The 16086-nt window shown below is 37.5% G+C and overlaps 1 protein-coding gene across 1 annotated transcript; it reads right to left on the reverse strand.

Annotated features, from left to right (window-relative positions):
* Nucleotides 1-551: 551 nt before the first annotated feature.
* Nucleotides 552-16074, reverse strand: LOC140152956 (nucleotide triphosphate diphosphatase NUDT15-like). Its single transcript, XM_072175507.1, has 3 exons — nt 15789-16074; nt 3594-3793; nt 552-3038 (listed from the first exon to the last, which is right to left on the reverse strand). The coding sequence occupies exons 1-3, from the start codon at nt 15944-15946 to the stop codon at nt 2929-2931; spliced, it is 468 nt and encodes a 155-aa protein (XP_072031608.1). The 5' UTR covers nt 15947-16074; the 3' UTR covers nt 552-2928.
* Nucleotides 16075-16086: the final 12 nt, after the last annotated feature.

The following is a 16086-nucleotide window of genomic DNA, read 5'->3' on the forward strand; positions in this document are numbered from 1 at the left end:
TCTTAAATGCAGGTCACGGTACACCATAGCTATTGGTCTCCTCCAATACCTGATACTTCTCACACTGTGAACAGAGAGGTCCCTCTGTTATGTTTGTCCCACCAACACAGGTTTATCCAGGGGTTCAGTGGATGTGTGTGCACTGCACATCCTGGGCCTAAAACATGCAAAATCAGCCTAGTTTTTGGGCTATTCTTACCGCACACCCCTGGGACCATGTGCGTCAATTCGGAGGGTTGGGGGTGGTGGGCAGGGGGACCTTTCGGCAAAATTTTTGTTCTTTTCAGCCAGTTTTTGACAATTCAGGCTGATTGTCCCCCTCACATTTCATGCCGGATTGGCGCTAATGCCTGGTACTTAAGTGTCTGGGTATGCCCTTGCAACACATTATTTAAACTCACTGAACCCTTAATATTCTGACATGTTGATGCCTGGCCTGGTTAAGTGTTTTTAGGTCAAAGATTGGATGGGTAATATTACTCAAGTCAAATGACAGGTAAATGACACTTTCTAGCTACCTGTAGGACACTAATGGTCATGGGTGAAAGGAATTCTGTACACATTAACAAAATGAATGTAGCAAACATTTTTTAGTGAAGTAAATCTTTATTTAAAAAAAGCTGGCTCTATGAAATATTACATAATTATGATGGGCTATAACTTAAAACTGGAACTGGTAAATACAAAATATTAATAAATAAAAGTTCAGATATGCTGACAGCTATTTCTGGTGTGGAATTTAATAACAGAGCATAAGGAATACTGTAAAACACTTCTCAGGTACTTTATTTCGCACATTGAGAAAAAGCAGGATTTTTTGAGGGTTTTAAATTTGCGAATCCAGAAGATTTACTGTTAGTTTCAATGTAAATTTTATATTTCGTGGGGGATTTAATTTCGCGAATTCCAGGTCCTTGCGAAATTCGCGAAATTAAATACCTCGTGAAATTTAAGTGTTTTACAGTACAAGTAAATATTAATGTGATGTGATCAAGCAAAATCAGTCGGAAGTCGGAAAATATTGATTTTGAGATATTTTATAGCTAAACTTTCCTGTTGTTTTGGAAACTTTTTAATTGCTCATATCTTTGAACTGGTTCAATTTCAATGGGATTTTCTGCAAAATGCAGACTTGTAAATGCTTGTTACTATCCTACAAGAAACTGAAAATTGAATATGACTGACTTCATGCTGATTTTGCTTGATCACATCATTTAATTGAGTTACATCTATCAGTGATGCAATTTGCCATCAGAGACTTTATTGGTTGTCTTTTAAGAATTTAAAATGTATAAAAGATGGTAAAAATATTAGGCTTCTCTGAATGAAATCTGATTTATTCTAGTCTACAAACAATTCTATTGTTGTGAACTTTGCACAGTGAGGAATGAGATAGTTTGAGAGGGCAGCATGTATTAATTAATTCATCATGAAATTATTTATAGTGAGCTATAGAGGGTGGCATACAGTCATGGTGCCAGTGCCAGATGATCTCTATTTTCTAATTCAAGAGAATTCATGCGTTAAATGATTTTCACAAACAAAATAGCGATACGTCACATATGCAGAGTTCACAACAGTAGAAAATCTATGTGGAATGTCAATTTTGGAATGTCAATTAAATACATTAAAGTAGAAATGTTCACGCTACACATTTATTTATTTTTTTGGGTGTTCCAAACAGCTAACAGAAAAGTAACAACAGTACACACGAAAATATCTGTGTTTGTATAGTTCTATGTATGGAAGCAGTTCAAAATTGGCAAAGCCCAAATAATTACTTGCCCAAAAATTGTCCACTTTTACAGAGTATTTTGGTCTCAATAACACATTGCTCAGTTCTATCTGAATAGAATGAGTGTGAAAGACAATAGATGAAAAGATCTTTCCACAATTTATACAGCTTTTTTGAAAGATAGGGTTATAAATATTCAGCATCAGCCAACTGTGGCATCGGCCCTTGTTATTATAGTGCAAAACATTATACAAAAAGTATACCAAAATATGCTTGGTGGAAAGGTAGTTTTGGCAGGAAAAGGTCATACAGGGGTCAAATTTCAAAACTTCTCCAATCATTTTAAAAACCACACCAAATTATTTTTCTAGTCATAAGGATTCAGAAAAAGTACAGTTTTTCATATCTGTGATGTACGGTTCTTTAGTTATAAGCCAAAAGGTAGTTTTGGCAGGAAAAGGTCATACCAGATAGCATATGTCTCCCTAGCATGACTAGGTGTTTACCGCTTCACCTCACTTTCTGATGAAATCTCAAAGATGGGATGAAATATCAAGTAAGTCAAATGTCTGGTGAGAGAACTGTATAAAATCTTTGTTTATCAAACAGCCAGAACTATCTCTATACTCATTTCACCAACAAATGGACGGTTAATAAATGAAGTGACTTTGGGGTATATGCATGGGCACTTGCATCTAACTAACTGTTTAAGTGACCATACATATACCCCAAAGTCACTTCATTTATTATGGAGGGCAGAATTAACCATCCATTTGTTGCCGAAATGAGTAACATGTAATTGTGGACATCTGGCACTAAGCTCTCGATATGCTATAATAATGATCATAATTATTTTGTAATGAGCAGAAAATAAACATAAAAATATAGCACATCATTTTGAGATTAAATACTGAAATGTTTTATATACATGTAAAGCTGCTCAAGTTTGTACAGTATGGTACTGTACTATTGTTTATAAACACCAACATTGTACACAATATTACCAGAAATACTATTTCAATTCTTGACCCTGTATTGCAATGAATAATTATTATAGTACCATAGGGTTTTAAAATGAGTCAAAGGGCATTATACCTATGACAAGTTTTGCCATTTTTCCTCAAAATGCACTAAATGTGACTTATCCCACTTTTAGATCTAGAGTCCTACTGCGTTTTACTTGGACGGCAGAGCTAAGAATGAGTGAAATCTGGTGAAAATCCTTGCTTTCTTGCATCACTAAGAGAATAGAATAATTCATCATCAGGTACTGGGAATTTTTTCCAATCATACCACTGCCAACCTGTGAGAATATGAATATGAAAAGGAAACAAAACTATGAAACGGGTATAAAAACGAATGTAAGATTTTATAAATTGGAATCCTACAGTTCATATTTCATCTATTTTTGTGGAAAGATATACTTACACACATTTTATATTCAGATATAGAAAATTTTACATTTTTGAGTTCAATAGTCACTGTTGCTAGTCATCAGTGCTACACCTGATCATCATCCTCCCACAGCCCATTGGTCTGTAATAATAATAAAATGTCTTATTAAGACAGTTTATTCAAAATCACAGATTTTGACAAAACTACAGCACCTAGTCTTCATTTTTGCAAGGTATCTTTGTTTACTAAATGCTTAAGTACCGTACATTAGAATCGTGTAAAAACCAGAATTAAAAAATATTGAGGCGTTCTCCTCAGCATATGTTACAATATGGCTTTAACCATAGCATGACGTCATAATGGTTCATATCATATGACTTTCTTATGACTGTATGTTATATTTTTTATTTTTTGTTTTACAACTCATTTTTTGCCGGGACTTTTATTCACCAGTAGTACTTACTTTCACATTTATGTGGTTCTAGGTTTTCTGGTTCTGTTTTTCCCGATTGTTCATCGATATCGGCCTCCATAAATACTGTGACATAATGGTATTGCACTTCTTTGACTACCGTGTTGACCACTGTACCTAGTTTAATATTCTTGATTTTAAGTCCTGTTTCCTCCTCAGTTTCTCTCTCTGCACATTGGGCCCATTCTTCACTGCATGGAAAATAAAAGTAAAGCTTTATCAGGGTTGGATGCATTTGTGCAGTCAGGAATTTTCAAGGTGGTGGAGCAAAGGGAGAAAGACAACTTTCAATTTTACATCACTAGCAACTAGCAGAAAAAGCTGTGTCTTGCGATGTAATAATAAGAAGGTTGTATATGGTGCTGAAGACTTACATACCTAACAATTTGCAAGTCTCTGAATTTCAAAGAAATCAACTTTGTGCAAAAAAAACAAACATCTCACAATTAATGTCCACATAAAACAAAAACAAGAAAACCTTAACTATACTCTAACAACATCAAGATTATTTTCATTGTTACAATGGTCCATTATTTGTGACACTTTCAAGATGCCAGACTCTCAAATCAGTAACAGGTAATGCCAAATACATGTGATGGATGGATTGATGTCTTGTTGACTTTGGTGATAGAAGTTCTCTTTCACATTGAATGTGGACTGTCAAGGCCACAAAAATAAAACGGTTTCACTGCCAAGTGATACCAGCTTAAATTGCAATATCACTTTTGGGCATACTCATATGAAATCTGTGCATCACAGATTTGGGTCAATTTGGTTAATATGGATTGTGGTGTCTGTGATGTGTTACTAATGACCTGTGATCATGCGATGTACGGACAGCCCATGAATTCTGGGGGCTCACCACTGGTACTTGTAAGGTAGATCCATCACAATTCTTTGTGTTGTCTTACTCTGTTTAAACTTTGGACTATGGTATGTTTCTTTTAACAGGTTGATATATCCAGTATTCCGAGTTTTCTGATAAAATATCAAATAGGTTGTTACTGTAATCTTGTTGAGGGTGAAGACCATGGTTCACAATACTGTTTATTTTGTCCCTGGATACTCTCATCCCTCAATACATTGTTCAGCTGAAAACTTGGTTGGTGTAATCATGACAAAAGTGGCCTGATCACTTTAATCCTGACTGTGAAAGCCTTTTTCATTTCTTTGGAAGTGGATGCCAACAGACAGCGCAGATAGAAAGCCGCACACTTTAGCCACTCTTACTAGTTTGACTGAGTTTATTGAAACTACAAAATGATACCCTGGATGCAACTTTTGGTCAGCTTTGTGTTGTTGAGCATTGCAGGCATGATAATTCCACTTGTTTACTGAATGGAATTTGCGGGAATTATCAAGGTGATCGCAAATAAACTCTTTTACTCACGTTGTAAAACAAAAGATAGAGGAGCCTTGGGAGATGTGGGGTACCATTTATGATGGTGGCTAGTTAGCTGGTTTCCAACTTCTTTGTGTCATTTTCCATCAGAAGGAAGCTAATTAGAGGCACTGCTTCTAGCTTCTACCCCGGGGCTTCTACAAGATTATAGTTTCTTGCTGTTAATGCCTGATATGGGTTTCTAGTTCTTTTCATACGGACACTTGCGACAACAAATTGAATACATGTAAATAAAATACATGCTGTGTATTGTTTAGAATTCTGTTTAGGTTTTGTCCTTTTATACACACAAATTTCAAATACTTTTTGCTTTCACAAGGATCACTGATAGCACCTTTGACATTACAGGCGTAGCATGTGATAGCAATGTACAATTTTTGATGTTGACCATCTTGACGCAATATGCATTGATATTTTTCATTTCTATTGGTTACTAGATTTAGTCATTTCAATAGACTTCTTGCTGATGCTAAAATGAACAAAATTTCAAGCACTGTACCTGAAGATTCTCAAATTTCATTCTTTCATAATATCTATTTTTTCTGGGGCTGGCATACTTTTTTCATGGTGGATGGAAGTTTGCTCTGAGTATCAATTTCAGGGTCCTTGTTCACTAAACAGAAGGCTTGTTCATCAACAGAAAGCTTGTTCACACACAATATGCGGAAGTATTTTTTCAGGAAAAAAAATCAAAATGCTATTTACATGATTGGTGCTGCTGTGAGGTAGTGTTTGTATCATTTGCTTATATTTTTTAAAATTATCAGCTGTGAGGCAGTTTGTAGGTGGTAATGTTGGTGACGGTGGTGGTGATGTTGGTGACGGGGGTGGCAATATTGGTCTTGCCGTTGAAGAACATGTTGAATTGGTATATCATGGCCTGCAGTCACCATTAACACAAGGCTCACCATGGCCTCTACCACAGAACATGAAGACAGGAGCTGATGTGTTTGCCATGAGTGGCATGACTTTCAGGTAAATATATGAGCCTGGCCCCCTTTACATGTAATTATTTATTACTTATGATGATCTCAACACAAATTTTAGATGTACCTCAAATTTTGAGTCACAATTTTGACCTTCATCAGGAGACTGGCAACCCAAGTTCAGGATCAGTGACCTTTTGGACACTTGATCCAAAACATCATCGTTAATGGTAACTTGTTTTGGCCCATCAATATTTTTATTTGGGTAAATTTTATATCACACAAATGTATGTAGTTAAAGATGTTTTGTAAGGTACTATATTGTTGTATTTTGCTTGTTTATTTGACTGTACTGTATGTTGGGTTATGTCAATAAAAGATACTGATAATAGTATAGATTACAAACAAGTTCAACACAGGCGATACGAGTACAGCAATAACCTCTTGCTTCAAATATATTTGATCCAAACAAATTTTGTGACAGACTCCCAACGTTTGGACTTTCTGTTACCGGGGTATCTACATAAGGCGATGAACCCTTCCCCCTTCATGCCCTTATACAAATGTATGTACAGATGGAGGGACTTGCGAACTTGTATTTGTGGGACAAGTCCTGTAAATTAAAGGAATGACCATGTGTTCACCCACTGATTGCAAAAGTGATACGTGCTTCAAGACCAGAACTAGTTTTCAATTAGTCTTGCACTTAGACTGCGCGTGGTTGAATTGTTTGAAGGACAGAAACCAAATGTGATGCAATCTGCTCCATGGGGGTCAAAGGAGGCATTTTTGAAAATTGAGTTACTATAATTATTCCCTTACGCAATTAAACATTAGGCTATCATATCGTGAAAATACCAAAGGTCTAGCATACTTGGTTCTAAAGTTATGAAGTTTTATGATATCTATTTATTTTCTTATGTATTTTATTGTTTTTTTACTTCATATTTTTACCTTTATCTCAATTTCAAATTTGATTTGGCCTCCATGGACCAGATCGCATCATAAAATGCAAAGGTGATTATATATTTACTCTTCCGATATAAGGCCAAAATTGTTTGTTTGTCCTCCACAGCTTTGAAAAGAGGGCGTGCGTGGCGGGCGGATTTTTTTTTAATAATTTTTTATTTGGATTTGGCGTATTCGGGACCTAGATAGAGCTAAATGCTACAATAATTCATGGTGACTTAAAAAAAACAACATTTTGTTTCTTTAATATGCAGCTAAAGTTATAATTTGTGTTCTTTTAATGATTTCAAATCCAATGTATTTTGAAGTCACTAAAAATAATAGACTATGACATGAACACAAGTTATAACTTTGCATATTGAAGAAACAAAATGTTTCTTGGGGGCTTTTTTTTAAATTTTCAACCATAAAAGATCTTAGTATTTAGCTCTAGCTAGGTCCAGAGATACTCCAAATCTGAAAAAAAAAAATTGAATTTTACTTATTTTTATTTAAAAAAAATAGAAAAAAAAATATTGGTCAGGCCTTAATCTGAGGACAAACAAACAACTTTTTTTTTTTGGCCTAATCAAGAATTCATCAATATTTTTATACATGGGCAAAGTGATTTGTTACACATGTTACACATATATGCGGAAATGAAAGAAAGTGTGTTCCACACTGTTCCTGAAAATTACATACCAGCTAGTTCACCACGTAAACTTATGGCTCAAAATTCGGACCGCTCGCCAATAAGTTTACTGCTCTCTATGTTTTGAAATTTGTTGACGTTTTAACGATCCCCGATTTCCGGTCGCTTATTTTAGCCGTGTCACGTCACATGCATGACGCTGGTGGATACCAACCAAACTTCAGAAGAAAAAAAACCTCGATCGCCGATAACGATGTGATATGGGACTTACATAGGATTACACAGAGATATTTCTTGCCAAAATTTGACCATTTCTAGGCAAGTTGGCCCTACTTTGTCTAAGTTATATGAAAAAGGACAGTCTTAAGTAAGTATAAATGCAACGCTTTTGATGTTTTGGGAGACTGGGAGGGTTCAGAACAAAAAAATGATGGAGCCTATTCTTGACTGTGTAATATTCCTTCACCACATTGCCGTGCGGTAACAGTCTTATACGATGGACAGATAGTATCAGTTTGTGAATGAGGACATCGTATAAGTTCCTTGTACTAATACCAGCAGGGTTTGGTTTTTGCCAGCAAAGTGGCAAAACTGGCAAAAACCTGAACGAAACTGGAAGAAACTAAACTAATGGCCCAGTTCCAGCACTCTGTGTATCCGCAGGTACGTACTCCATACCTGCCAACATTGAAAACCTAGAAAACAGAGTACATGGCGAACGTAGGGCGCGAAGCGCCCGTAGTATTGCCTCTGATGGCGGGGGTCCCGGGGCCCGCTTAAGGGCCCTTGGTGGGGTCAGGGCAAAGCCGAAGGGGGTTGAGGGGCGAAGCTAGAGCTAGGGGTTTCTACACTGTAAAAACCCATATAAGCCCCTTCACATTAGACACATTTTATAGAAAAACAACAAGGTGAAAATGAAGCCCTAGGCTTTTATACACTTTGAGGAGGGATTTATACTCCATATCTAGCAACAATTTCAACACTTATTTGATGACTACAACCTTTGAAAAAAATGTGAAAAAACATTCTGGGACCTGTTTTTATAAGTTTGAAAATATGCTTCCTTCACACAGAAAATGTGCTTTTAAAAATGCAGTTTCCTATACTTTTGTACATAACGATCATTCGTTGAAGCGATTTTTTGGCTTTATAACAAGGCCTACGTGACTGATAGGACATTGATATGATGCACAATACAAAGTTAAAAATTCAGAAAAAAAACACATCTATCTATCTATCTACTATACTAAAATAATAAGCGGTCTCTGTCTGTCCGGCTATGCGTTCCGCCGTGCTGCGATGCATCGATCCGATATTTGGGACATGGGTAGGTGCTGGGAAAAGCATGTTGACCGTGTGGTTTTGAAGGTCATCGGCGGTCAAGGTCAAAGGTCAAATTTTCAAACTTTGTCCGATCGGGCCCAAATTTGATGGGTGGGACCCTTGATACGAGGGGAATATAGGGGCGAAATAAAATCGAGGTCAACCGAGGTCAAAGGTCATTACGGAGGGGTCAAATTTCAAACTTTGTCCGATCGGGATCAAGCTTGGTAGGTGGAATCCTTTGTATGAGGGGAGCATGAAAAACATTATATGGAGGTCATCCGAGGTCAAAGGTCATGGATTTCAAACTTTGTCCTATCGGGCTCAAACTTGGTGGGTGGCATCCTCGTCTGAGGGGAATATATATGCGCATAAACAAAAATGAGGTCAGCCAGTGCTCTCACAGCATCAGGGCTCTCACAGCTGCAGGTGCACTAGTACTAATAAAATAATAAGCGGGCTGTATCTGTCTATCTGTCTATCTATCTGTCTGTCCGGCTATGTGTTCTGCGCGCCGACGATCGAGCGAAATTTCGGATATGGGTAGGTGACGGGAAAAGCATGTTGGCGGGTGGTTTGAAGGGCCCCTCGAGGTCAAAGGTCATCTAGGGGCAAAATACCCCAACTGGATAGCAAAAGCAGCAGCAAGTGGATACAAAGATGTGTAATGGGCAACTCTGGACAAGTTTCATTCAGCTTTTGGCTGTCTGCCCAATTTGAAATGCACTGTAATGTCTACCCACAATGCATTGCTGCAAAGCTACAGGTGCACTAGTACTAATAAAATAATAAGCTCTGTGTGTCTGTCTGTCCGGCAATGCGTTTCGCCACGCGCCGACGATCGCTCCGATATTTCGGATATAGATAGAGATCGGGCATTCCATGTTTATGGGGTGGTTTGAAAGGTCATCGGAGGTCAAGGTCAAAGGTCAAAATTTCGACTTTGTCCGATCGGGCCCAAACTTGGTAGGTAGAATCCTTGATACGAGGCGAGTATATGCCCGAAATAAAATTGAGGTCAACCGAGGTCAATCGGGCTCAAACTTGGTGGGTGGAATCCTTGATGCGAGGGGAATATATGCCCGAAATGAAATTGAGGTCAACCGAGGTCAAAGGTCATTACGGAGGGGTCAAATTTCAAACTTTGTCCGATCGGGCTCAAACTTGGTGGGTGGAATCCTTTTCTGAGAGGAATATATGCGCAAAATACCATTCAGGTCAACCGAGGTCAAAGGTCATTACGGAGGGGGTCAAATTTCAAACTTTGTCCGATCGGGCACAGACTTGGTGGGTGGAATCCTTGATACGAGGGCTTAAACATGGTATAATTCTCAATATGACAGGAACAGGAAGATTTCACCACTCCCTGTGAGGATTGCAATGTCTTCCCAGCATTCATAGCTGAAAATGATTTCTAAATTTCAAACGGATGTATCAAATAAAACTGAGGTCATCAAAGGTCAAAGGGTATCAAGCCAAGGTCATCTGGGGTCAGATGTCATATGGGGTCATTGGGGGTAAAACAGCATCACTATCTGATGCTGGTGGTGCTCTCACGTACAGCTACAGAGCCCTCACAGCTACAGGTACTCTAGTTTAACAAAAAACATGTCAAAGTTTTTGTTGACTTTGGAACACTAGACGTATTCTGAAGTGCTAGGATCATTCACAGATGATTTGAAAAAAAATTGAAAACATTACAAAAAAAATCACAGTTTGTTATCTTTAATATGGAAACCACTAACTAATGTTTACCTCTTCATCTATCACAATATTATACATATGTGCTAGATGAAGAGGTAAACATTAGTTAGTGGTTTGCATATTAAGGATAACAAACTGTAATTTTTTTGTAATTTTTTCCAATTGTTTTCAAATTAACTGTGAATGATCCTAGCACTTCAGAATAGGTCCAGTGGTTCTCAAAAGTCTCCGAAAACTTTGGAAAAGAAATTTAAAAAATTATTAAAAAAAAACACATTATAAAAATATTTAAAAAAAAAAAAAAAAAATGTTAAATTTTTTTCTTCAGAAAATCGGAGTAGGGTAAATACGCCTATTCTCGGTCACTTAAGAAACAACCCGCTCTATTTCTTGTGTAAATGATTATAAAAGTTAGCTATATGGGAACGTGCATTCCACACAACACCCCGTTTAACATACCCTGCATGACATCTTCCATTGAACTTGTATTGGAAGTACAAGGTCAAAAGGTCAAAGTCGACGACAACGCCTATTCTCGGTCACTAAACACCTATTCTCGGTCACCGTATAGTTTTTCTATACCTATTCTCGGTCATTCTCTTTTGGAAGCCTGATGATGCGGTTTGATAACTTAAACCCCTAAGAACAGACGTTTGCAGTATGCTCAGATATATTGACAAGGAGCGATTCTTTCAAAAGCGGTTTATTGGCAAAATTTTCGTACCATCCGATCGGGGTCCGAGGTGGTCCTATTTTGTGGGGCGCACAGCGGAATGCGGTGGCACGCCCGACTAGTCCAGGAGCAAGATCACACAGGGCCCTAAATAAGGAGTTCGTTCACCCCCATACATACAAGGTTTGACACCATAAGTAGTTAGTATGGACCCTCTAGATCACTGCTAGGTAGGTAGTGGTCTCAAATTGTGGTAACACTTTTTTACATGTCATTTTATATATGGACGTATAATCACATAAAATCACAAAAAACAGGGCAAAATTAATGGGTAGGGGAGATATAAATTCCCATAACTCAACTGTTACTCATAATAATGAATTTATTTTGGGATGACTATGTAGCTAATTGATTGTTCTAACTTTCTAGTATTATTTGAAAGCAAGCCTAGGTTTCATTAGATCATGATTGGAAGTGGCCAGTCCATACACTAGTGGAAAATCAGATTTTTCACAACAATGCGTAGGGTGGGTGTTTTTATGGCACTGGCTTCAAATTTTACTATTGTGCCAATTTCTATTTTCAAAATTAATTAAGCTCCATTTTTTATTTTTGTTTTTAATATCAAGCATATCTAGGCAAACATTGATGTTCTGATTCAAATATTTATATATGTGCATGTTTGCGTGCATGTTGGTTTGTGTTATGTGGGTTTAGGGTGCTTGGGGTGTGTATGTGGGGTGGGGGGTGGGTGGGTATAGGGTTGGGGTTGGGGTGTTTTACATGTCTTATGTCACTCAACTGACCTATATATAAGTTCCATTAACACAATTTGTTTGGTAAGTTACCATTCATGTAATATTTTGAATATTTATATGTGCGGGGTGAGATCAACCACTGCTTGTCAGGAAAATAGACTGAAAATGTAAAAAATAGTTACTTTTCCACATGTAGCAGCGTGTGTAACAATATTAAGGGGTAGGGAAATATAAACCATCATAACTCAACTTCAACTCATGATAATGAATTCATTTTGGAATTAATATGTAGCTAATTGATTGTTCAAATGTTTTAGTATTATTTTAAAGCAAAACAAACATTATTTGTCAGGTAGATAGACATAAAATGTGAGAAAAGGTTAATTTTTCATGTAAAACCATGTCAAATATGGTATTATTCAGGGTTAGGGGAAATAAAAACAACCATAACTCAACTTTTACTCATAATAATGAATTCATTTTGGTATCAGCATGTAGCTAATTGATTGTTCTAACTTTCCAGTATTATTTTTAACAGAAAAACCATCAGGTCTACATAAAGTGTGAAAAATGTTAATTTTCTAATGTGTAACAGTGTAAAATATGACAATATTAAGGGGTAGGGGACGTACAATCCAACATAACTCGATGTTTATTCATTATAATTTATTCATTTTGGCATCAATACATAGCTATTTGGTTCTTGTAATCTTTTAATGCAAAATAACCATTAGTTGTTAGCTGTATAGACTTAAAAATGTAAAAACATATCCATTTTTCAAGTGTAGAAGCGTAAAATATGACAATATTAAGGGTAAGGGACATACAAATCACCAAAACACAGGTCTTACTGATGAAAATGAATAATATGTAGCTAATTGATAGTTCTTACTAGTTCTAACTTTCTAGCATTATTTTAAAAGCAAATAAACCATTAGTTGTCAGCTAGATAGACATGAAATATACGAAAATGTTAATATTCCATGTCTAACAGCTTAAAATATGACAATATTAAGGGATAGGGGACATTCAAATCACCAAAACTCAAGTTTTGCGGATGAAACTGAATTCATTTTGGTAGCTATTTGATTGTTCTGATTTTCTAGCATTATTTTAAAAGCATTTAAACCATTAGTTGTCAGGTAGTTAAACATAATATGAGAAATATGTTAATATTCCATATCTAACAGCGTAAAATATGACAATATTTAGGGGTAGGGGACATACAAATCACGAAAAACTCAAGTTTTGCTGATGAAAATGAATCAATATGTAGCTAATTGGTTGTTCTAACTTTCTAGTAATTATTTTAAAAGCAATTAAACCATTAGTTGTCAGGTAGATAGACATTAATGTGAATAAAGGGTTAATTTCCATGCGTAGCAACATAAAATAATAACAATATTAAGGGGTAGGGGACATACAAATCACCAAAACTCACGTTTTACTGATGAAAATGAATTCATTTTGGTATCAATACCACTGCAAATCGATCAGTGGCGTAACTTAATGAGGGGGGGGGGGGGCAACATACCTTAGGGGGCGCAAAATTGACCAATTTAGCATCCAAGCGATGAAAGTCAAAAATTTTGCGCTACGGGCACCTAAACAGCCCCTCACGAATTTCAGCCGACAATTTCGCCTCCTTACCAGTTCCGGCCTTGATATTATTCCGACAGCCTGTCGCTAATTCACAATCGATTTGAAACATTTTTTGAATAGATTTTTAATGTTGAGGTCCTACTCTGTTGTTCCCATAAAAACAAGCACGATTTACTTGAATTTAGTACCCACGAGAGGCTGATACATTTTGCTCAGGCGTTAGTTTTAACCGGAACTATACAAGGTTACACCAAATGCGGCAGGATTTAGTGTTATGCCCCCTTGAAGAATAGCACAATAGCGCTAATAGCACGCTATAAGGTCTAGGTTATTTTAAGAATAGCACAATAGCGCTAATCGCACCCCTCCAAGTGTACAAGAATTCAAAAATAACATTATTGCGATAATAGCGCGCTATATGCCCCCTAAGGCCAAAACAATTTCCAGAGCACAATAGCACTAATAGTACGCTATAAGGCCTAACCATTTTAAGAATAGCACCATAGCGCTAATAGCACGCTATAAGGTCTAACCATAAGAATAGCACAGCAGCGCTAATAACACCCCTCCAAGTAATAGGAGAACTCAAAAATAGCATAACCATGAAAACTGCGCTAATATTAACATTTAAAGCTATTTTTAATGTCTCTAATGGTTTTCTTCTAAGTCCTCAAAAAATAACACTGCCAATTGCACAAATAGCACACCCATGAAAATAGCGGTGCTATTTGTGCTAACATGTAGGCCTATAATAGAGTAATGACAAAATTGCGCTAATAGCACGTGTAGGCCCGAGGAGATAGTGTATGTTATCTGCGCAAGTCAGTTATAGCGCCTTTCTCGGTCCAGGGCAGGAACCATTTTTGCCGACAGAAAGCACATTGGGAAGCACGATGGTCCAATGGTTAGGGCGCGAGCTTCATAATCGAAAGGTTGTGGGTTCGAACCCCCACCGCGGCCAGTGTGTTGCGTCCTTGGGCAAGACGGCTTAATTCCCAATTGCTTCACTCCACCCAGGTGTAAAATGGGGAGCTGCTGGGGTAATCACAATCTAAGTCAGCTGAGAGTACCTGCGCATCAGTTGCGGACTTGTGGAAGCGGAAATGATTCTGATATATCCTAATGGCAGCGGAATAATTGTTGAAGTGTGCTGGTACTTAGGTGTAGCGCACGTTAAATCACCGACATTTATTTATTTATTTATTTATGTGACATTGTTAACCCAATTTTCCGACCGAAAAAGCTCGAAAATCGACAGGGTAGGGGGTGGGGAAGGGGTAGAGGGGAGGGCGGCGGTCACAAATAATCTCTCCTCGCTCATTTGTATTCGACAAATGGCTATAGGCCTAATTTAAGCCGCCAGAGCAAAATGCAACACTTCTCATGTGCTCGTGCATGATCATTTGTAGGACACATGGCAACAACAATGTCAACATAGCTCATACTAGGGAACACTGACCGAGAATAGGAATGCCAACGGAATTCGTATGCCTATTCTCGGACACCCCTGTTTCTATGGGAATTTACATAAACACAACACCAATCATTTGCTATGGTGTTATTTACGATGCAGATGGATCAATTTGTTAAAATTACAGCTTTAAAATGCATGTACAATTTCGCATCACTGATAATATTACCATATCACCTCTTAAATGAGCGCCATTATTTTTTTTTAAATGCCGATATTTCAGGTCACCATACAATCTCAAAATCTATCATTTGAGGTGAACTGTGCTGCCGTGATATTAAAAAGTCACCAAAACCTGCAGCACCGGTGCGGCTAAATGATTCGATTCGAAGACACGGCTGAAATTAAAGCAACGATCGTCAGCGGTTGTTCAATACGCTAACTGACCGAGAATAGGCGTGTGACCGAGAATAGGCGTATTGACCCTACTCCGATTTTCGGGGGTTTCAAACTCGGGAAATCGGAGTAACTCCGCAAAAATCGGAGTAGTTGGCAGGTATGCGTACTCATGATCGTCAGTGAATTTTGAAAACACCCCATTTTGAAGCTCATTTCGTGAACTTTTCAGGATAAAAACATCATATTTAAAAGAATCCACCCATGCAAATGCAATGTTTACAACTTTTACAAGTAAAGCTTCCAGTCTGAAGTATACTCATCAGTTTTTTGTTTTTTTAAGCTTACTCATTTTTTTTTTACTGCATCTATGATCTAAACCATAACCTACCCATATTCTAGATGACCTCCAGGAAGGGCATACATTCCGCTGCCAGCAGAACCTTTGCGTTTGCCCAGAACAACACATCCTGGATGCCGTAAGCTTTTGATCACCACCCCTACTCCAACTCGCGGGCGAAGAGCATGGTTTACTATGGAGGCCGCCATGTTGTTTGTTATTTTGTCTCGGATACTCTCATCCTTCAATACACTGTTCAATTTGAATAGCGATTTGTATAGAGGTCAGTGCACTGCATTAAAAAGTTCGATGGTCGTGGTCACATGATGAAAGTCACCTGATCAATTTC

This window comes from Amphiura filiformis, chromosome 5 (genome assembly GCF_039555335.1).
Source record: "Amphiura filiformis chromosome 5, Afil_fr2py, whole genome shotgun sequence".
Classification (NCBI taxonomy): Eukaryota; Metazoa; Echinodermata; class Ophiuroidea; order Amphilepidida; family Amphiuridae; genus Amphiura; species Amphiura filiformis.